The 23,784-nt window shown below is 35.6% G+C and overlaps 1 protein-coding gene across 4 annotated transcripts in view; it reads left to right on the top strand.

Moving 5' to 3' along the window:
* Nucleotides 1–23,784, top strand: part of UVRAG (UV radiation resistance associated) — a 397,709-nt gene that overhangs the window by 273,747 nt on the left and 100,178 nt on the right. For all 4 annotated transcript variants that reach the window (XM_031961363.1, XM_031961361.1, XM_031961364.1 and 1 more), the window contains one exon: nucleotides 7,106–7,184. In XM_031961363.1, the coding sequence (XP_031817223.1) occupies nucleotides 7,106–7,184 (79 nt within the window). The remainder of the gene's footprint in view (nucleotides 1–7,105; nucleotides 7,185–23,784) is intronic.

Below are 23,784 nucleotides of genomic sequence, written 5' to 3'. Positions count from 1 at the left end.
CCTTTTTATGCCATGTCTTTCTACCTGGTGATTTACATTTGTTTTCTAAGTGCTCTTTTAAGCTCCTTTTGTCTCTTCATTGTAGCAATTAATTTATATTGTTTGAACTTTTGTATAAAATTATGATAATTTGTAGATGTCTTGTATTTATTTCCCACTTTCCCCCAATAATCACTTAAAGTAAGTCAGATTGAGTTGCATTTCTATACCAGATTTTTTTCCCTAATTTAAAATTTTTTTAATTTACACTTATTTTGATTTTTTGCTTCAGCAAATCACCAGTCTAATTGTACTATTCATTTAGGTGTGGTTCCCACATCAGTAATGAGTCTTTCCTATTAATAAAAAAAATTTCCCTCCTCCTTTTTTTTTTTCAGTGTTATTCAGAGGGATATGGTTGCCATATCCATTTCCTAAATTTGTTGTTTTTAAGGGAAATATTAATTATTTGCATTGGTATGAAGCTTCTGTGTAAACAGTTAAGTTCCTAACCTTTTTCATTTCTTACTCCTGACCCAAATTTTCCAGCATCTTTTTAGCCATGCTTAGTTAATTCTTATTTTTATGTTGAAACCACTAAATATTGAAGATCTTAATGAATATTTGTAAAATTTGTTTTGCTGTTTCATCTTCTGCAGTTGTTTTTTTTTTTCGAGTTCCAGAGTGCTCAGACATCTGATGATGTAATATTTCTTATTGCCCACATGCATAATATAATCAATCCCAATAATTACCTCTCTAGAGCATTTGTAAACCATCATTCCATTTAGCTGCAATTTCTCTGTCTTCCACTTTAACTTATAGCAAGATGACTTTCTCTTCCCTCTTTATATTCTCTTTCTCAGTAACTTCATTAGATAGCCTGGGCATAATTATCACTTCTATGCAGATTTCTCACAGATCTCTCTAACTTCAGTTTCTCCTCTCCATTCAAGTCTCACATTTTAAACTGTGTTCTACAGCTTTCTTAAACTTAGCAAATCCAAGACAGAATGCATTCTTTCCCCAAATTCCATACTCTTCCAAATATCTCTTATTTCTGTCAAAGATGGCATCATTCTTTTCAGTCTCTCAGGTTCATAACCTGTTATGGGCCAGAATTTGAAATAAGGTACTAAGTGGAATTGAGGATACAATGGTTATCTAGTTTAGCATGGTTCAGTATGATTGATTTAATCTTACAACAAATAGTGGTTTCCTAGTGATATAATGATTGGTTTATATTCAGGGTAGAGCATATAAACTGGGACTGAGAGCCACAGAGGAGAAGCTTTCAGAGAGCAGATTATATCACATATTCACTTAGCTGCCTTATATCTTGCCATTTCAACCTCCACAGCATCTCTTGCATCTGATCTTAATAGCCAGCACATTGATTCACTTTATTCCCTAATTTTACTGCAAAAGTCCATCATTGATCTTCTTGCCTCAATCCTCTTAATTATGTCTATCTTCCGTATAATTGTCAAAGTGATTTTCCTTAGGCACGGTGCATATCACTCCCTACTAAATTGTCTACAGTAGTTCTATTGCTTCTAGGATAAAATGTAGACTTTTCTGTTTATTTAAACCCTTCTACAACTTGGCCTAAACCTATTGTCCCAGTTCCAGTGGACATTATCTCCTCTTAGGCTTTGTTATTCAGCCCAGAAATGCAGATTTCTTTCTTTTCCTCAAAAATAATATTTCATCTCCCAGTCTATGCCTTTGCACTGGCCATTACTAATGTCTCAAATGCAAATCGTCTTCATCTCTGCCTCATAGAATTACTTGAATTAGCAACTGAAACCTTTCTTGATACCTCTCCCAGACTACTAGTGCCCTTCCTTCCTATTACCTCATATATATTTACAAATGTTAAAATGCCAGATAATTGCTAATTATTCACTGTATTTATTTTTGTATGTTTTCATATGAATTTATCTCTCCCATTAGAATTTGAATTCCTTCAGAGTATGGAATTTGTCATTCCATATATTTGTATCTCCACCATATAGCATTATGCCTGGTATGTAGCAGGTGCTTAATAAATGTTTGTTGGATTCATTTTATATATTGTTACAAATGAATTCTGTCAAATATTCAAAGAGCAGTTAATATTTTTGCTGTACAAATTAGTCCTAGAAATTTAAAAATTAATTTTTATAAGAGAAATATAGCCTTAACGCCAATTTAAAAAAAAAAAAAAAAACAGGGAAAAATAAATAAAGAAAAAAATTATGGACCAATATCCCTAATGAATATTGATGCAAAAATCTACCTAACCTCTCCCCCCCCAAATGCAGCATTACACTTAAAAATTAATTATTATGATCAAGTTGGATTTATGCAAGGAATTGATGAATAGTTCACCTTTAGGAAAACAATGAATATAATCATAAGTAATAGACCACCCCAGATTTCATGTTTACTTCATTATAAAATTGAAAAGGCTTTGAAAAAGTCCAGTACTTTTTTCTGCTACTATAAGTAAACAATTCTAAAAGAATAGGCATAGAAGAGTCAGTTTTAAGATATAAAAGTTTCTCAAACCAAAACTGGCATTATTTTCAGCATAGAAACACCATTAGCTTTCCCAGTGAATAGAAGGATGCCCTTTTTCCCCATTCCTATTTAATATTGCTCTAGAAATATCAGTGATAGCAATAAAATGATAAGAAACTAAAAGTATAAAGAAGAAACTAAATTGTGGTGTGTTTACTTAGAAAACCTCAGAAAATCAATAAAGAAATAGGTCATAAAAAATTTGAAGACACAAAATCTCCAGAAATCATCAAAATTGCTACATAACTCCAAAGCACATGACCAAGTTGTAGAGGTCTAGATACTTTCTTCACCACCTGTTAAGCCTCTCAAAAATAAAGATTATGTCCAAGAGATAAACTGTCAAGAATATTAACAAGACTTGACAGTGAATCCAGTGAACTAACAGCAAAGCAGGCTAATCCCTAAGGAGCTCACTCAGCACTCTTTTTTTCCCCTACCAGCTGTGTTACTCTGGCAGGGTTGTATGAGTGAATTTACTTATAGGCTTGCAACTCAGTTCTGCTTCTCTCCCTTGCTTCTTACTTAGAATGCCACAAGCCAAAAGTAGTTACAAGTTTTAAAAGGGACATCGAAGCCCACTTACAAAGACAATCAAACTGACCAAATTATTTGTCTTTTAAACACTCTTGACAAAATAACAAAAAAAAAAAAAAAAAAAAAAAAAAAAAAAAAAAAAAAAAAAAAGGAAACAAATACAACAACCAAAGAAGTTAAAGGTAACAAAATTAATTGCCCACAGAAAATAAAGGGGAAATTTTTCAAAAAAGAGACCTACCTGTGCATTTAACAGAACATCAGTACAAAGTGACAGTAGAGAAAACCTTATGAGATTTTCCCTCCTAAAAATACATAAGGAGACAAGGATGAAAACAGAATTTGATAGTAATGATGGTACAGATCTGAAATGTTGTATATTAACTTTCATCTCATCTCTGAGTGAATCAGTGCTTTCTGTGGGACTAAATTACAGTATAGAATGGTGTCTAAAAGGAGATTTGGGCATGAGTACCATGTGAAGTACCCTAATCAAGTCACAGGTTAACAATGAAGGAAAATTACTCCAATCGTCCCTCAGGAAGAATTGGCACTACATTAAAGTGGGCTGAGGGACAAAGAAAGAAATTGAAACAGGATGAGGGGGAAAAAATAGAAACTTTTTAAAATAAAAGCTTTTTTATTTTCTAAACACATGTGTAGATAGTTTTCAACATTCACTCTGGCAAAACCTTGTATTCCAAAATTTTTTTTTCTTCTTCCCTTCCCCCAAATCCCTTCCCTAGATGGCAAGTAATCCAATATATATTAGACATGTGCAATTCTATTTCCACAATTATCAAGTGCACAAGAAAAAATCAGATCAAAAAAGGGAAAAATAAGAGGAAAATGCAAACAAACAACAACAGAAAAAGTGAAAATACTATGTTGTAATCCACACTCAGTTCCCACAGTTCTCTCTCTCTGTATAGATGGCTCTCTTCATCACAAGTCCATTGGAAGTGGCCCGAATCATCTCATTGTTGAAAAGAGCCAAGTCCATCACAGTTGATCATCCTATAATCTTGCTGTTGCTGTACAATGTCTTCTGGTTCTATTCACTTCACTTAACATTAGTTCATGTAAGTTTCTCCAGGCCTTTCTGAAATCATCCTGCTGATCGTTTCTTACAGAACAACTATATAACATTCATATACCATAACTTACTCAGCCATTCTCCAGCTGATGAGCATCCACTGAGTTTCCAGTTCCTTGCCACTACAAAAAGGTCTGCTATAAATATTTTTTCACATGTGTATCCTTTTTCCTCTTTTATAATCTCTTTAGGATATAGACCCATTAGAGACAGTGCTGCATGAAAGGGTATATGCACAGTTTGTCATAGTTCCAAATTGCTCTCCAAAATGATTGCATCAGTTCATAACTCCACCAACAATGTATTAGTTTCCCCAGTTTTCCCACATCCCAACATTTATCAATATCTTTTCCTGTCATTTTAGCCAATCTGAGAGGTGGATAGTGGTACCTCAGGGTTGTCTTACCAGTTTCTCTCATCAATAGTAATTTAGAGTATTTTTTTATATGACTAGAAATGGTTTTAATTTTTTCATCTGAAAATTGTCTGTTCATGTCCTTTGACCATTTATCAATTGGAGAATGGCTTTGTATACTTATAAGTTTGAGTCAGTTCTCTCTGTATTTTAGAATTGAATCTTTTATCAGAACCTTTGGATATAAAATTTTTTTCTTAGTTTTCTGCTTCCCTTCTAATCTTGTCTGCATCAGTTTTGTTTGTACAAAATCACAGAGCTAATAAGTGTTTAAGCCAGATTTGAACTCAGGTCTTCCTGACTCCAATCCCAGTGCTTTATCCACCAAGCCATGCAGCTGTGGACATCTTTAAGATACCTAGTGGGCCAAGCTTTTGGGAGGATATAGACAAAAATTGCAGAATGAACCTTTGGATAGATCTCCCAAATCTGTGAGACAACAATCCATTTGAGTATTTGCTAGAGTAATTTATTAGGTGAAGGAGAGGTAGTGGGGTGGATGATTTCCTAATAGGGAACATTCTGAACAAATATAGGCAAGCAGTTAGTCAACAGTCATCCGTTATATACTTACTGTGTATCAGGCACTATACTGAGTGTTAAGTCAATTTTGCTTTTATGGAAGATCGACGTCTAAAAACTATTTGAAATCAGGAATTTTTTAAATTGCTCTTTGTAAGTTTCCATCTTTAATAATAGAAAACATAACTTTTTCAGTAATTTATTGAAATGCTATCCTAAAATGAGCTGGGTTTTGCATGTTAAGGGCAGTTTTATGGTCATGCTTAAGTGACTATTATACTTTTAATTGTAATATTATCCTTCATAATCTAAAGTCAGTGATCATTTGATTAATGCAACTTTCCATCTATATTGAAATAAAATCCCTTCAATTTGTTATCTTATGTCCTGATAATGATAGTTTTCCCCTTTATAGTGGATTTCATTTTTCTAGATTACAAAACTCTAGAGATTTACAGATCTTTTAAGCAAGGTAAAATAAATGTATAGTGGTTTACAAGATATCATATTGTTCAACTTGACATGACTCATTAAGGATTTGAAAGTAATATAAAATTTGAAGACTTTTAATATTTGATCTGTTATTAATCCTACCCTATGTGAACTATTTAGCGCTTATCACTCCTAAAATTCTGTTTTAATGACACAAATATGCCTTGTATCTAATTTCTATTTTAAAAAATCCTTCTCAAGTCAAAATAAAGTAGATATTGTATAATCCATTTTTAGGAATGTAGATTCTTGGTTTTGAATGGATGCTTATCTCAATCTACTCTTCTGACATATGAGACTACTTCCATATCTATGATCTGAAAATGGAGATAGACCTGAGTTTCCCGAATTTGGAGTGCTACGCAAATGGCATACATGTGATACTCACGAAGTTAACAACCTCAGAATGCAAAAGTTTATAGATCCAGTCAATTGTTTTAAAGTACCCTCTTTCCTGTGCTTCAGCCATTAATTTGTTTCTTTGTAGGCCAGAATATGTACTGTTCCCAGACAGTCTTCAGTTCCTGATATTGCTCATTATTTCTTTTTGGATCCACTTTCCCAACTATCTCATGCCCTATAGTTAAAGTACAAAACATGTGTTCTGGCTTAATTCTTACTGCTTCCAATTCTCTATCTTCTTGTGGGGAATCTTAAGTATTTGCATATTTTTTGGCATAAGATAAATGCATTTCATGATTTTGTTCACTCATCAGTGCTTACCATTTTGTAATACCTGCCTTGCAATATGGCCTTTTTGAAATTGTATTGGGAATCACTCTCTAGAGCCGAAGGCAAAATAAAAACAAATAGTTTTCTTCTCCTTTCTAATTTCTCAGAAATTAGGTTTCTCTAACCATTCAAAAAGTAATTGAATTTTTAAAATATCAATGTTTATTTCTATGCCATAATTGCCTCAAGTACAGTTTTTTAAGGAAAAGAACCAAAAAGAAACAAAAGGGTTTTTTTTCTTCATTTTCCTTGATATTTTCCCTTTTGCTAAAATAAGTAATTGAATTTTTAAATGAAAGCAGTAATTATCATCTTTGTGGGATTGCTTTCTACATAAGGGTCATGTTCCTTTCAAAATCAGGAAGACAAAACATTCACTTAACAATAAATTCCCTTCTGATGGATGACAGCCTCTCTGTTCACCCTTTTCAGGATTGCATGCTCTTTCATTCATTCTCCTCTGTTCACTATTTGAGTCAGTGGAATTGAATCCTTGCTCCCCCTTGCCACTTCAAGGTTCTCTGCTTTACTATTCTATTTTAGCTCTCAGTTGGCATGAAGAGCTGCATTCAAGAAAATTGCTATTGTTTTTGCATAGTGTGACATCGTGATGATGTCAAATTAATATATATTATTTTTTACAAATGATTTAATTCAATTTCTCAGATGTTAGTGTCATATTTTTATCTATGTGTTATCTAGCTATATGAAACATCATTTGTTGGCTCTCTGTTTTCTAAAATGTCTCTATTTCTTACTTTTCCTAGGTTTCCACTGTATCCCAAAGGAGGAGAGAAGTTGCAATTTGACTATGGTGTTTATCTTCTGAATAAAAATATAGCACAGGTAAGCAATTTGTTGCTCTTCTCCTTCTCCCCTTCTCTGTCCCCCAACTTATACCTACCAACCTACTCTGACCATCCCTTCTTTAGCTAATATAATTCTCTTCTCCTTTAGTGACATTTAGAGACCTTTTATTTGATCAATTAATGTGACAACCCTGTTATTTTTGTGATGCTCTTTTAATCAAGTTCTTATGCTGTGTATTTTAATGATTCTAGAGAAGCAAAAAGTAGAAATATGTATCACTTTAATGCCCAGAGAGGAAGTCCCTTTGATTTTCACCCACTGGAAGAATAACATTTTTACAGCTCTTTGCTTTTATATTATACTGCTGCTAACATAGTCCCTCTTGTATCTCTTTTACTATCTGACCCCTCCCACAGGATTTTTACCTTTCCAGCAAGTTGTTTGTAGAGAAAAAGTCTTATACCTTTGACATGTCTCTACATACTATTTTTATCTACAGGAGGCAAGATAAAAAAACCATGTGTAACTAAATAGATAGTCCTTCCAGCATCAGATCTTTATGTGTCCCCAGACTCCATGCCATTTGATATGTTACTTAAAGACTGTGCCACTGCAAAAAAAAATGTATTACATGTCCAAGTGGGGGAAAGGACCATTTTCCTTAAAAGTATGCATGTGTGTAATTCACATGCGCTATGTTTGACTCCTCTTCAAGGTATATGAAGAGATCCTATACTTTTCCCAGCTTTGTGAAAGACAGCTTCACAGCCTTATTGCTTCCATTTTTATACTGGAACATTCTTCCGACTAGACTATCACAATCAGTGGTATCCAAGTTTTGCGTATTATTTACACATTATTTGCTGAAAGTAAAGGTTTTTCTGTTTATAGAAGCAATAAGGTTTGCACTGCCTTTTATTGTGTTTTATCTGAATAAGTAGAACAGCTCACTTAATAAGTGCCTTATTTATGCCCAGTAAATAGAGTATTATTTCTGCATGTCAGTATCATCTCTTCTTCTTTTCTTCCTCTTGAACAACTGCAGCCTGATATGTTTATATCAGAGTTCTATAAAGACAGCAGTCTGGGACAACGAAAGGAGCCCTAATTCCAAGAGGCCTGGACTTCTTAGGGAGGGGGAATGCACACTCTGGCAGGTCCAACTGTGATGGATGGCACAGCTGGCTGGTCCAGAGGGGGAGAAAGCTAAACCTGGCCATCAGGAAGACCTGTGTTTGAATCCTGTCTCAAGCACTGAGAGCCACATAACCCTGAGTGGGTATTTATTTGGTTCCTCTAAGTTTCCTCAATTTCCTCATCCATACATTGAAGATGATAAGAGCACCTGCCTCCCAAGTTGATAATCCAGCTCTGACACTTAGTAACTATGTAGTTTTAATTTCCTCATCTATGAATATTTAGCGAATAAACATTTGTTAAGTTATCTACTATGTACCAGATGCTACTATGCCTGATAAAAAAAAAAAAAGGAAGGCAAAATACTCTGCTCTCTAGATTCTCCCACTCTGATAGGGGAGACAATATGCAGCCAGGGCTATATATGTCATATGAATTGGAAATAACAAACAAAAAGAAGGCAGTAGAAGACTTCCTGCCTAAAGGTAGGAAGCAAACCACAGAAGCCAGGAGATACAAATGAGAAAAGAGGACATCCAGGTATAAGGAGATAAACCGACAAGAATGATAGGATGGTACCAGGTTATGAAGGGCTTCTAACATCAAAAAGAGGACTTTATATTTAAATTCTTTAGGTGATAGAGAATTACAAGTTTTTTGAGTAGTGTGATCAGACCTGTGCTTTTTAGTAAGCTGAGTGGAAGATGAACAGGTGTGAGGAAGGACTTGTCCTAGGGAGATCAGCCTCAAGGCATGAGGTGATAAAGGTTCTCACCAGAATTGTAACAGTGACAGAGTAGAGAAGAAAGTATGTGCAAGAGAGATTTAAAGGTAGAATCAACCAGCATTTGCCACAGATTGGATACTGGGTGGAGATAGAAAGTGAGAAATCAAGGATATAAGCAAGGTCACTGGGAGAGAATGGTAAAATCATTAAGAATAATAGGGAAGAGACATGAACTGATGCTGAGTGAAATGAGCAGGACCAAGAGATCTTTATATACTTCAACAACAATACTATATGATAATCAATTCTGATGGACGTGGCCCTCTTCAGCAATGAGATGAACCAAACTAGTTCCATTTGTTCAATAATGAATAGAACCAGCTACACCCAGCGAAAGAACTCTGGGAATTGAACCACTAGCTAGCATTTCCAATCCCTGTTTTTGTTCGCTTGCATTTTTTATTTCCTTCACAGGTTAATTGTACATTATTTCAAAGTCCGATTCTTCTTGTGCAACAAAATAACTGTATGGATATGTATACATATATTGTATTTAACATATACTTTAACATTTTTAACATTGGTCTACCTGCCATCTAGGGGAGAGGAGGAGGGGAAGGAGGGGAAAAATTGGAACAAAAGGTTTTGCAAGGGTCAATGCTAAAAAAGTACCCATGCATATATCTTGTAAATTAAAAGCTATTAAAAAAAGTAGGAAAATAGGCACAGTGGATAGAGCACCAGCCCTGAAGTCAGGAGGACCTGGGTTCAAATCTGCCCTCAGACACTTAACACTTCCTAGCTGTGTGACCCTGGGCAAATCATTAACCCTAATTGCCTGGGGGGAAGGAGGGAATAGTAATAGGGAAGTTTCAGAGGGGGAAGAATTTAGATGGAAAATTGTGGGTTTGGTTTTGGATGTGTTGAGTAATATATCTGCTGAATATGCAATTCAAGTTTCTAATAAGCAGTTGGAGATTGGAAGCTAGGGGTCAGCAGAGAGGTTAGGGCTAGACAAATAAATTTGAGAAGCATCAGCAAAGAGATGATAATTGAAACTATGGGAGTTGAAAAGATCATCAAGTAAAATAGTATAAAAGAAGAAAAGAGGAGGGCCCAGGACAAACCTTTGTTAACACCCAGTTAATGAGTAGGGCTTTGTTAGAATTCCATCTAGCAAAGGAGGCCAGGAAGGATAGTTTTGGGGAAGTAAGAGATATCAGAGATCACCTAATCCAGCCATCTAATTCAGGGGAGGAAATGAAATAAAGAGTTTAAAATAAAGAGAATAAGTAACGGAGGTAGAATCCAAATTTTTTTTAGGATTCCAAATTTGCCATTCTTTCCATTCTCACCAACCAAAGCTACTTGAAAGCCAGCCCACCAAAAGATAAATCTAGCAACCTCCCAGAAATGAGTAACTCTTTGGAGAGTTTTTATTGTAATGCCAGAGAAACTGAGGCAGGATAGAGATTAGAGAGTATTTAATAATTTATTAAATGGAGAGATATACTGGGACCAATGGATCCATGTTTGGTCCCAAGGCTGAATGAGACTATCGTCTCCAAGAATCCAGCAAACAATCAGAGTTCTCAATGACATATATACACGTGGCTCAGATGCAGAGGGTAGACTGAGGCAGGGGCAGAGTCAGTCAAGGTACTGAGAGCTGAATGGGATTCTGACAGGGTGGGGTGAGCCTCTGGAGAGGGGATGACATAATCGGGGGAGGCACCCCAGCATGGGGAGAGGCATCTTGATAAGACAATATCTGATATTATAATAGCTTGGGATGGGAAGAGGCATTCTGATGTTCTATCAAGTATTCTGATAAAGAGAGAGGGGAACTTTATTTCATTTCCTCCCCTGAATTAGATGGCTGGATTAGGTGATCTCTGATGTCTCCCCGTCAGAGGGGAGACAAAGTAGGGAAACTGAGGCAGGGGTGGATCAGGATAATTAGGAAAACTGAGTCAGGACAATAAAAAAGAACTGTAGCATAACATTCCATACTCTCTTTCTTTTGAATATTCAAATCATTGAATTACTTTCCTCTAAAAGATCTCAGCACTCTAATTTTTGACCAACCCTATGTAAAGCAAATAAACCAAACTAAAACTTGAAAAATGCAAGGATTTATGATAAGGACCAGTTTCTCCCTTGATAACCCCAGAATTGTTAGCATCAAACAGCATTCTTCATTTAGGGACACACACAAGCCTCCCTGTTCAGACCCTCTGCAGTTGGAGGGCATCTCAGCCAGGGATGGCCAGTTCACTGTAAGTTAGTTCTGTGGTCATTTGTGCATTAAACTCAGCCTCTACTGAGAAGCAGTGCTCAAGACAGTCCTGCTGCCCATCCTAAGAGGGGCACCCCAAGTCTGTCAGGGACTCCAAAAGGGAAAAAGTGGGGTCTGGAATAGCTCCACCTGTCCCTCTCTATGGAACAGGAGCTGCTACTAGGAGACAGATTTCTGAGCAAATTATGCAGTTAGATCAAGGCAGCCAACCCCGAACTATTAGAGTCCTGATATCAAAATGCTGAAATAGTAATTAAGGAACTGAGGTAACAGGAGTGGAGAAACAGATCAGAGAGAGACTGCCAGTCCCAGGACAGGTGTCTGATTAATGGTTGTTTCTAAAGAATAATCCCCAAAACTGAGTCTGCCAGGGCAATTCCAGCAGAATAAGGGATTTCAAAGTTTTAAAACATAACCAGCAAATCATAGTCCAGTAAATTTTAAGCAAGGAGTTAAATAATTTCAATTCAATCTGAACTAATGAAATAGGGGGCAGGGCAGAAGTGCCTAAGAAAAATACATCAGTTTTTCCCAATTTCCTGTCCAGCTTCAATCAGTTTCCTTCTTCCCTTTTTTTAACACAGAAAAGAAATTATCAAATGACTATTCCAAATATAACAAATCTTAAACTCAGTGATACAGTTAAAATGTTAACAATAATTCAACCACTTTCCCACTCCCCAGTATCAGTCCATCAGGAACAGTGATCTTCTCAAAAACTGCTTTCTGCTGAGTCCAAAGAGGGCGTGGCCATGCTGCCTCATGGGCCAATCCAGAAGCAAGTCAATACCTATAACTGACCAAAATCTAGAAATAAAAGTTAGTACAGACTGATACAAAATGTGAAGAGGCCAGTATGAATTGGCCAGCAGCTTCCTAATAGATAAAACAGCAGTTAGGCATTTGGTCTCTTATTATTCAGAAACCTGAATATCCACAGACACAAATATTCAGTAACAGATAGATGACCAGGATAAATACCCATTTGCCAGGTATTTAGGATATAATGATTACATAACATATAATCAGATTGGAAATAGCAAGGTATGACATAATTGAATTGCATTAACAGTTTATATTGACTCTGATCATAGAAATTAGTTACAGGAGAAAAAATGCAGGGACACAACCATAACATAATCAGTTAAAATTCTTAACTTCCAGCAAAACAGGATAAAATAGCTTTAATTCATTTTTACTCTAGATCATTGTCCTACTATCAGAGGGTAGAGTTTTAAAACTTTCGAATAGCATTAATTATAAGTCCAAAGAATTTTACTTCTAATAACAAATTCTATTAACCAAGTTTCAGACATATCTATCTCCCTTCATATTCATTCCTTCACTTGATTCTCAGAACAGTTCTATGAGGGAAGCAGGACAAAATGAGTACTTGAAAGTCAGGCTAATTTGCTTGAGACCACAGAAATCTCTATTAGTTTAAACTGAGGTCCTTTGGCCCCAAATATCTTGTCTTTTCCATTATGCAATTCTGACTTAAAGCCTGATTTCAAGTGTCTTTGAACAGGTTGCAAGGATTCTGAAAGCTTTTTTTCTTCTGACTTCCTTAGTCTCTCAAAGTATTGAAATGCTGCTAATTAGTGAGGTGAAAAAAATTAAATAACAGTCACAACTGACATTAACTTTTTTTAGATCTCTATCTCTTGTCTCCAAACTCTCCTAAATTCCAGCCATACATCACCAACTACATATTACATTGACATCTCAAACTCAAAATAATAAATAATAAACATTTATTAAGCACCTATTGTATGCCAGACAGTGTATTGTGCTCTGGAGACAAAAGACAGTCCCTGCCCTCAAGGAGCTTACAATCTGAAACAGTTTTCCTTTCAAATCCACCCAAATCTAATTGGCCCATTATTATTGAACTCACTATTACTTGTTTTGGTCAGTCCTAACAATAATAGAAATAGTAGCCATAGCAGAGGCTTACATGAGTAGCTTTTTATAATTTGCAAAGCATTTTGCACATTAGCCCATTTGGTCCTCACTACTACTCTGGAAGATTATTGCTGTTGTTATTTCTGCTTTACCGCTAAGGAAAGTGTTCCAGAGAGAAGTTAAATGTTCTTAGCCCAGGGTCATAGCTAGACATAGTAGCATCTACTATATCATATCTACTAGATGTCTAAGGAAGATTCAATCTCAGGTTTTCCTGAGTCCAAATACAGCACTATTGTCTTTGCTAACCAGTTATCTCAGCAACTAGTTAAAGAGGAAGATTTTGGCTTATGTCAGAAAAATTGTTCCAGTGGCCATTATAATCCCAAAATGCAATGCACAGAGATCTTCTTTGGAAGCCTAGATGACTATTTTGGTGTTGTGTTCTTGAAAGGATTTTCTTGTTCAAGTATCATTTGATTTAGTTGGCCTTTAAGGGCCCTTCCAGCTCTGAGATGATTTTGTAATTCACTGACTTCAGCTAGAATTTTGAAAATAGTCAGAGTTAGGCTATGTTCATTTATAGACTTATAGATTTGGAGAAAGGGATCATCGTTATACATACGAAGATACTGAGGCACAGAGAAATTTTGGTGGTTGGTTTCACTTTTTTATAAAAGAGAATAGATCTCCCTTTCTTGCCCTAGGTGAAAGTACAGGGCTCACTCATGGGTCTTGTGTCATTCTGATCATCATGACTTGCTCCATTTTTGAATTGTCCCCTCCTTTGGGCAACTTGGTGATACTTCCCACACATTTCCAGCATATTCATACCAAACATAGTGACACCCAACATTGTGGGATCTCTCAAAGTGGGATTTGAACCCAGTTTTCATAACTTCAGTCTAATGTTCTTTCCACTATACCTTCATGCTATATGGTAAATGCAGATCATAGTCAGTGATAAGAGGATGCTCCTAGGAAAGGACACTGGACTTGGAATCAAAAGACTTAAGAATCCTGGTGGTTTTATTTCTTAATCATTTAACTTTGGGCAGATGACTTTCACTTGTTGATTTGTCACGTGAAAGTGAAGAATTGCGTTTTTGCCTTCTTTAGTATCTTTAGTGCTTATAGCAATACCTGGTATTTAATACATTATAAGCACTTAATAGGGGGAGGGCCAGGAACAAGCGTTTATCACATTTCTACTATATTACAGGCTGTGCTAAGCATTTTACCAATGTTATTTCATTTTCATAATAACCCTAGAAATAGATGCCATTAGAAACACCTTTTTATACGTGAATAAATTGAGGCACAGAGATAGTAGATGACTTGACTAGGAAAACACAGGTAATATCTAAGGCTGATTTTGAACTCAGATCCTCCTGACTCTTGGACCAAAACTCTAACCATTGTACCCTTGGTTGACTCTTAATAAATGCTTGTTGACTGACGGATTGAGCTAGTTGATCTCTAGGTCCTTACAAACAAAGATTTTTTGATCCTTTTATAAATCATTTCTTGATTTACATCAAATCCATTAAGGTAATATTCCTTTACTAGCTGTCATTGAGCTTCTAAGAACATTAATATTAATGACAGTTTATTTTAAAATGAAGACATGGAAACCATAACTTGGGCTACATAGCTATTTCTCTTGTTATTTATCAGTATAATTTTCAGCCTTCAGTCTCTTCTGTATTTGAATGCTTCCGTATCAGAGTTCCAAATGATCCATCTTGAACTAAGATTGTTTATTCACCTTTGTGGTAAGGCTTTCCTCTTCTTCGTTATATGAATGAATAAAGCATTTATTTAGTGCCTACTATGCACAAAGCATATACATAGCATATATAGCACTTAGAGCAGTGCTAAGCTCTGGAGACAAGAAGCTAGTTGGCTCAGTAGATAGCACCAGGCCTAGAAACAGAAAGATTTGTTTTTTTGCATTCAAATCTGGCCTCATAAACTTGCTGGCTGTGCAACTCTGGTCAAATCACTGAACTCTGTTTGCCTCTGTTTTCTCATCTCTAAAATGAGCCAGATAAAGAAATGACAAACCACTCCAGTATCTTTTCCAAAAAACTCCAAAGGAGTCACAAAGACTTGGACACAACTGAAAATGTCTGAACATGAAACAACAAAGCTCTGAAGATATAAGGAGAAAAGTAAGATCGTTGTTGTTCTCAAGAAGGTCACATTATAATGGACACAATACAAATTAGAAAGTTTGAACTACAAGTCCCCTGGTCCTTAAGGTACAGCAACAAAACAAGTTAATACCTCTTTTTTAATGTTACATTTTGATAAATTATGTCAATTTCTGATCTAGAACCTTTTGGTGGTGATTTTGGTGGCAATGCCTTTGACAAAGAGTTTTGATAGCAAGAATTTTTTCTTCTGTTATGGTGGCTAAAGCCCCTAAAGATACAGATTTCAGCATACATTTTCATAAAATTTGCTTGAGGATATTGGGCTAGAAGCATTCTCATCTCAAGGCTTTTTGGGTTCAATGCTGTCTCCATCAGGATATGAGAGGAGATTGTGGATAAGATTGTAGTGATTGATTTGCCTTCTCTGGCCCATATGGTCTCCTTTTTGCAGCTTTGTCAGGCTGTCTTGCCTACTGTATCTGTGGCAGTTGGTTGACAAGACCAACCCCTCCTCCCCAGGAAGTGCTTTCCCACATGATGTGTGTGAAGGACTAGGCTGGAAGCAGCATCAGTGATCTGGGAGATGTCATTGGGTACCTGCTCTCTGGTAGCAGCTGGTCAACTGTAATAAAGTTTGCATAAAAGGTTTTGCAAAGGTAAATGTTGAAAATTATCTTTACATGTATTTGAAAAAGTAAAAGGCTATTATTTTTTTAAAAAGAAAAGAAACATGGTAGTGAAGAAAGGGGAAAAAAAAGTATGTGTAGTGATCTCCGCCCTCAGTGATGGCTGTATGGCCTGGAGTGGAAGCAGTTCAGCTGGTTTAGAGGATGCTACTATTCTCAAGACTTTCAGTTTCAGAGTCCTGGTCTGTCTCCATCAGAATCTGAGGAGAAAGATAAGTAATTGTGAGGGTCTGACAATCTAATGGGAGAATACAACATATCTAGAGTGTTCCTGGCTCAGGAACATGGCTTGGTAGAGAAGTCCCAAAATAGAGCAGTCACATGTGAAATGATATGTCTTTATTGATCCCTGTACTTAATGGAGACTTTGAAGTTCATGACTCTGTCTGATTCTTTTTATACAGCAAAATAATGTTTTGGTCATGTATACTTATTGTGTATCTAATTTATATTTTAATGTATTTAACATCTACTGGTCATCCTGCCATCTAGGGGAGAGGGTGGGGGGTAAGAGGTGAAAAATTGGAACAAGAGGTTTGGCAATTGTTAACGCTGTAAAGTTACCCATGCATATAACCTGTAAATAAAAGGCTATTAAATAAAAAAAATTAAAAAAATAAAAAAAAAGAAGTTCATGACTCTGTTGAGGTCTAGATTTGGGGTATCTAAATGAAATTAGGGTTTAGTTGAGGTCCAGTGGCAGGTTTGGGGTACAGGAAGTCAAGCAAAGTTCCCTTGCAACCCCCTTGGATTCGGCGCAAGGATACAGCGGTAAATGCGGTCTAGTAGGGGCTTGAGTCCCCAATAAAGCATTTATTGGCCTGAGAACTAGATTGATAAAAGAGGTTTATTATTGGGTTTGGAAGTAAGGGGAAGGTAGAGATATGAAGGGCACCGGATAGAGGGTCCAGTGGACAGAAGATCCTCACATGACTAGCATGTTTGGGACCTCTGCAAAGAGGGGGTTCCCAGCGTGGCCCTTTTATAATAGGCGACTTAGCTCGAGGGGCTTTGGGGTGTAGCCCCAAAGTTGGCTAAGATCCGGGTGGGGCTGGGACAGGTCCAGATCTTCTATTGGAATACAAAGGGACCAGGATTTGTGAGTCAAAGAGAAATTACATTCACTAGGAGGGTGTGGGAATCTAGAAAGGAATCTTTCCCACATCAACTCCAACTTCCAATCAGAAGAACAGAGCATAATGATGAGGTCTGAGTACTAAGCCTGAATTTGCTTGATTCAGTTTTCCTTGTCATGAGCTTCCTGGGACTAGGTGGAGAAGTTAGAGAAATTCCAAAATTGTATGTAGGTGGGAAATGAGTAAATACAGTAATGATCCATGATTCCAGAGGACAGATGATGAAACATACTATCCATTATAGAAATGTAACAGATTTAGAATGGTGAATGAATTCCCAAAAGTCTTAATGCAGTTTTAGATAGTAAAGCTTTTTTTAAGAAGTCAAAAAAAAGTTTTTAGTTTTTAAATATAATTTTTATCTGTTAAAACTTAGAACTCCATTAAAACTTTTAAAACACCCTGTATATTTTTGTATACAATTATTGAGGAAATTTGTTTGGCTTTTCTTTTGCCCCCTAGTAGCATGAGAGTAAAAACGAATAAAAATAGATTCTTGTTATTTTTTTTTTAAGGGATGTGTGCTACCAGTGGGAATGTTGCATGCATTTTTCCATAGGGTCATTGCATTATTAGTTTAATTAATTTGTATTTTTCTACAAAAAACTTTTGTAGCAAAAGACTTCTTTTATGAAGCAGAACTAATCTATAAATATTTGTCGCATTAAAACAGAACACACCAATAAAACTGAAAATAAATAGTTTTTAAATTTATCCTGGAGAGAATTTGGAAATCACTGCTGTTTTTTAGATTTTGGAATGACATTGATAGACTTATACTTTAAATGACAAGACTTGGTAATTGATTGAATACAGTAGGATTCCTGATATTTGTGGTCCCTGATTCTTTTCATGAGGACTCTGGTGTGAAGACAGTGATGTCATGGAAAGGGTTAGATCTCATCTCTAAAATAAAGTTTTAGTTTAAAATAGAAAAATCTTCTGTGTCAAATCAAAATACAAAAAGATTTAAAATTTTAAAAGATTTTAAATACCTTTTAATTATTGCAGTCTATGCTAAAAAGCACAATACTCAGAACCTGTCCCATACTTAATGTCTAGCAACAATTAATGACAGTCACAATGCAAAAATCAGTTTCCATATTATGGTGCTAATAGTGTTTTCATTTTATAGTGCTTATAGTGTTTTCATTTTGTATGAGAAAGACCTTTGGTTCACAATTGGGAGGGAACATACTTTGATGTTTGAGATGGACTAGATCACTTTGGATCTACATTAAAATTGTAAAACCTAAAAATAACAAATATGTGGGAAATTGGATATAGATATTGGGTTTAAAAATATCTGGAAATAGCTGATATATTAAGTACAAATCAGTAATGTAATGTGATTGTAAATCATATGCAAGAGAAAGAAATCTTTTTTTAGATATGTAGTGTATATATAAAGAAACAGAGTTGTTGAGTAGAAGCTACACACATACACACACAACACACACACACACACACAAACATAAACACAAATAAACCCTTCCTATCTCCACCTCCCTCACACACAGAATAAGAAGACATAGAAAATCTTATAATCTCTGTGATCTTGGACAAGTCACATAATTTTTCTGAACCTCATTTTCTTCATTTATAAAATATAGATAATAAATGTACTACCTACTTAACAGAATTGTGAAAAATGCTTAATAAGCTATAGATTGTTATAGAAAAAACTTAAGAATCAGTGATTTATTTGTCCAAGTCATTATAAAATGTTAAACTAGAAGAGATTTTAAAGATCATGCATCCAATTTTCTAAATTTCAGATGAAGAAATAGTAGTCCATAAACATGTGACTTGCCAAAGGCCAAAGAACCAGTATATGGGAAGGCCAGAATTCAAACCGATACCCACGTCCAGGATTCTTAGTACTACACTATGATGGGAACCCAATTATAAAGGGTTTTAAATACCATGCTAAGGCAAATCAGCATGATATAACTGATGGAGTGTTGTATTTGGAATCAGAAGACCTGAATTCAGGTAACAGGTTTGCCACATGTTAGCCAGGTGACCTTATGTATCACTTATCCTCTGCTTCAGTTTCTTCATTTGTATGATAGGACCAATAAGAGAAAAGGCCCTCAACTGGGGGAAGGAAGAAACATGAGAGGAAGGAAGAAAAGCTTTGAAATAACTTCTGTGGGAAGTAAGATGGGGAATCAATTAAGGAAATGATGCTTTGCTACCATGGAAGACAAGTTGAATTTGATAACATGCATTTATAATGAACCCATCATCAAGACTGTGAGATTTTAACATGTGTAATCAAAATAGCAAAAAAAAAAAAAAAAAAAACCAAAAATTAGAAGTACAAACCAGGTTACCCACTAGAAAACATTAGAATTAATTCTAATCCAGAAATACCCTCCTCAAACCCTCTCCCCCCCAAAAAAAAATTCCTTTTTCAGTTTGGGAAGATAGACAAAGATGTCTGCAGCAGCTTTGAAGGAGATCTAAGAATGCACATGGATGGAGTATTCAAGATCCTAGGTATTGAAAAGAGCTGAGAGTGAGCACCAAATAGGAATGAGTGCCATCTGGCAGTTTAACTGCTCACTACCCAGGTCCAGGACACAGACTAGGGCAGAAAAGAACATGAGCCTTACTGATCAAAACACAAATTCTGATATCAAATAGTTGCTGTGTAGCTCTGATTCCAGGAACATAGTAAGGACTCATTTCTAGCCTCAGAAGCCTGTAGTGTAGCTGCTCTGGACCTGCTGAGTCTCTCAAAGGGTTGAGAGTGACTGAGTCCAACAACAGGGTACTGAAACTCTTAACCAGGGACATTTTGCCAACAGACCAAATTTGCCAACAGACCAAACCTGGTTCAGAAACTTGCAGAGCCCCAATTAGGAGGTCAGTGAGTAGACCTAACCCTGAATCATTGCACTTTGGAAACACAGCTTTAGCTGTGAAAATAACAAAAGATCATAAGAGGACAGAAGCTCAGACCAGACTTCACCCTTGAAATGCACAGAGCATAGCAGAAACATGTGTTAAAATCAATAAGTAGGTTGAAAGAATAAACAGAAGAAAAGGGAAAGGAATAAGCATTTGCATAGTATATACTGTATGCCCTATGCTTTTACAAATATTATCTCATTTAATCCTCACAGTTTTATTAAGTAAGTGCTATTAACATTTGTTTTGCTTTTGAAATAATGGAGGCAAACAGAGGCTGTTACTTACCCAGATTCACACGTAGCTAGGAAGTGTCTGAGGCCAGATTTGAATTTAAGTCCTCTTGACTTCAGGCTCAGGACTTTATCTACCATGGTACAAGTTGCAGAATGATTTTTAAAAGGGGCTGGGAGTAGGAGTGGGAAATCTCACCATAAAGAATTATTAAGGAGGTTCAAGGCTGATTTCAGAAAAGCGTGAAAAGCCTCACATGAACTGATTCTGAATGAAGGAAAAGAAGCAGGAAAACATTATACATAGCAACAGCAAGACGGTGTGATGATCAACTATGATGGGCTTAGGTCTTCTTAGCAATTCAGTGATCCAAAGCAATTCCCATGAATTTTAAATGGAAAATGCTGTTTTCTTTCTCATGGTTTTTCCCATTTATTCTGATTTTTCTCTCCCAACATGACTCGTGGAAATATGTGAAAAGTGAATACATATGTAACATGAATGAATGAATGTAGGGAAGTTCAAAACACAAATCCAGAACAAGAGAATAACATAAAAACATTTACAAGCAAAACCTTATAGAAAAAAAGATAGGTTGGATACAGGTCCCACCAGGATTTCAGAAAAAATTAAAGCAAGAGTTTTGAGGAGTTTTTAAGCTAAAAAAAAAAAATCTTTAAATAATCTTTTAAAATAATAAATGAGATCTAGGCATTATAGATGTGAGAGGGGAAAAGAATTGATAGCTTGGAAAAATAATACTAAACTTTACCCAAGAAAGTAACTCTATGAAAGTTAGAATTGACTATATAAAAGCTAATGATTTCATGACACATCAAGAAATATTCAAAGTCAAATAACCAAAAGAAGAAAGTGTAATATATTTCACAACAGAAACAATTCATCTGGAAAACAGACTAAGAATCATTAATTGAAGGGGCAGGTAGGTGGCGGAGTGGGTAGAGCATCAGCCTTGAATTCAGGAGGACCTGAGTTCAAATTTGGTCTCAGACACTACTTACTCCCTGGCTGTGTGACCCTGGGCAAGTGACTTAACCTCAGTTGCCTCAACCAAAAAAAAAAAAAAAAGAAAGAAAGAAAAATCATTAATTTAGCTGAAAGCCATGACCAATGAGAAGAGTCTAAATGTCATATTTCAAGAAATCCTATAAATTTGCTCAGAGCTTTTAGAATTAGAGAAACAGTAAAGATTGAAAAAACCCAATGGCTACCCTTGAAAGAAATCCCAAAATGAATGCTTTTGAGGACTATTATAGCTAAAATCCAGAACTTCCAGGTCAAAGAAAAAATACTGCAAGAATTCCAAAAAGAAGGAATTCAAGTATCAAGGAGCCATAATCAGTCTTACAGAAGACTTAGCAGCCACCATATTCCAGAAGGCAAAGAATTTAGGCTTGTAACCATGAATAATTTATACAGCAATAGTGAGGAATCATCTACTGAATGAGGGAGGGAGGAAGGCAGGGATACTATAAGACTTCCTCTATTTCTATTCAGATCTTGAATAGGATCAGAGAAGGTGGTTGATTGAATTTTTCTAAGGCTAATGTTTCCCTTCTGTGGGAAGGATGAGCAGTGAATGATAGGATAAGAAAGACAAGGGATTGTATAGCAGAAGACAGTGTGGAATTGAAATTGTATATGCTGGTGGTTTGGAAAATTAGAGAAAGGAAGGAGTATGGATAATTCCTGATTGAATAATGAAGCAGTGGAGGAATTAAAACTCTCATTGAGAGTAAAGAATAGATTTAAAAGTAGTGCTGGCTGTATAGGTCAAGATGGAATGAAAAAAGAGAAAATGGTCAGAGAAATAAAAGTTTTTTGCTAAGGAAATGGAGGCTTTTGGCTAATATAATATCTCATCAAAGGAGGAGTAGCTATTATAAAAGGAAGACTTCCTAACAATTAGAGCTATGTAAAAGTAACACAATTTGTCTCGTAAAATAATGATATCTCCATTTTATTATTGAAAGTCTTTGGGTTTTTGTTTATTTTGTTTTTATTTTTTAATCATGTGTTGATTTTTGTTTTTAATATTTTTCTTTTATTTTTGGTTACAAATTCTCCCCTTCCAGTTCCTTTTCCACTCATTGAAAGGGCAAGCAATAAGATAATCATTATAAATGTATTCATGCAAAACACTTTCATATTAGCCATGGTTCCAAAAAATAAAATAAGAAAAATAATGAAAATAAAATTTAACAGAAAACCCTCGCAAAACAAAATTCCAGTCTACACTTAAGAGTTCATCAGTTCTCTCCCTCTCAGAGTGAATAACATTTTTCATCATAAGCCCCTTGGAATTGATATGCGTCATTGTGTTGATCAAAGTAGCTGTCTTTCACAGTTGATTATCATTACAACATCGTTCTTTCTATATAGTGTTCCTTTTTATACTTTTCATTGCTCTGCATTAGTTCATAAGATTTTTCTGAAACTCTGCTGCTTATTATTTCTTATAATACAGTAGTATTCCATCACAATCACATAACAAAATTTAATCAGCCATGGAGAGGGAAAGCATTCCAAGCATGTGGACCATCCAGTGAAAATTCTTGAAGTTGGGGAATAGAGAACAAAAGAGGAGAAGATTAAATCTCACTAGAGCACAATGAATGGGAGAGTATAAGGTCTAAGAAGCCTGGGAAGGTAGGGAAAATAAATTGGTGGATAAATGGATGTCCTCCACTCAATTTCTGATTCTTTTTCTCCACAGAAAAGAGCTGTTATAATTATTTTTGAACATATGTATCCTTTCCTTTTTTTTTGTTCTCTTTGTAATACAGACTTAATAATGTATTGCTGAATCAAAGTTTTATAACCCTTTGGTCATGGAGTGGAAGTCTTTAAACAGACTTAGAAAACTGCTTATTATGATGTTATGGAGGATATTCCTGTTAAAAAGTAGGTTGGACTGGATGACCTGTATAGACTCAACTTATTTAAGTTTGATAAAATCTTAAAAATTGTCTAGTCTATACCATCTCATTTTGTTGGCCTAAGGCCCAGAGAAGGGAACGGACTTAGTTAAGATCACATAGCTAGGGACAGAAACAGGATTTCAGGTCTCTTGACTCCCAAAGGTAGGGTTCTGACCTCTGAAGTATCTTCCAACTTTGGGATTTTGTAATTTTATAACTTTATGGAAAATTTGGAACCTAATCAAAATGTTGAAAGAAGAAAAGAATTTCATTAGGAAATGTGAAATACATCCCTTCGGGTACAGGTAAGATGGGTATATCTAAAAAGGCTAAAACAAGATTGTAGGGGCCCTTGAACACCAGGAAATCTGAATGAATTTTTGTATTCTTGGGTTTTTGCCACTTTTGAGTCAGGCCTCTCTATGAAGCACAGAAATCAAAGCTAATTAAACCTAATTAGAAAAGAAAGCAAGAGAAATAAAATCCACAGTT

This window comes from Sarcophilus harrisii, chromosome 3, assembly GCF_902635505.1.
Source record: "Sarcophilus harrisii chromosome 3, mSarHar1.11, whole genome shotgun sequence".
Taxonomy (NCBI): Eukaryota; Metazoa; Chordata; class Mammalia; order Dasyuromorphia; family Dasyuridae; genus Sarcophilus; species Sarcophilus harrisii.
This window is presented reverse-complemented; position numbering and strand designations above follow the sequence as displayed.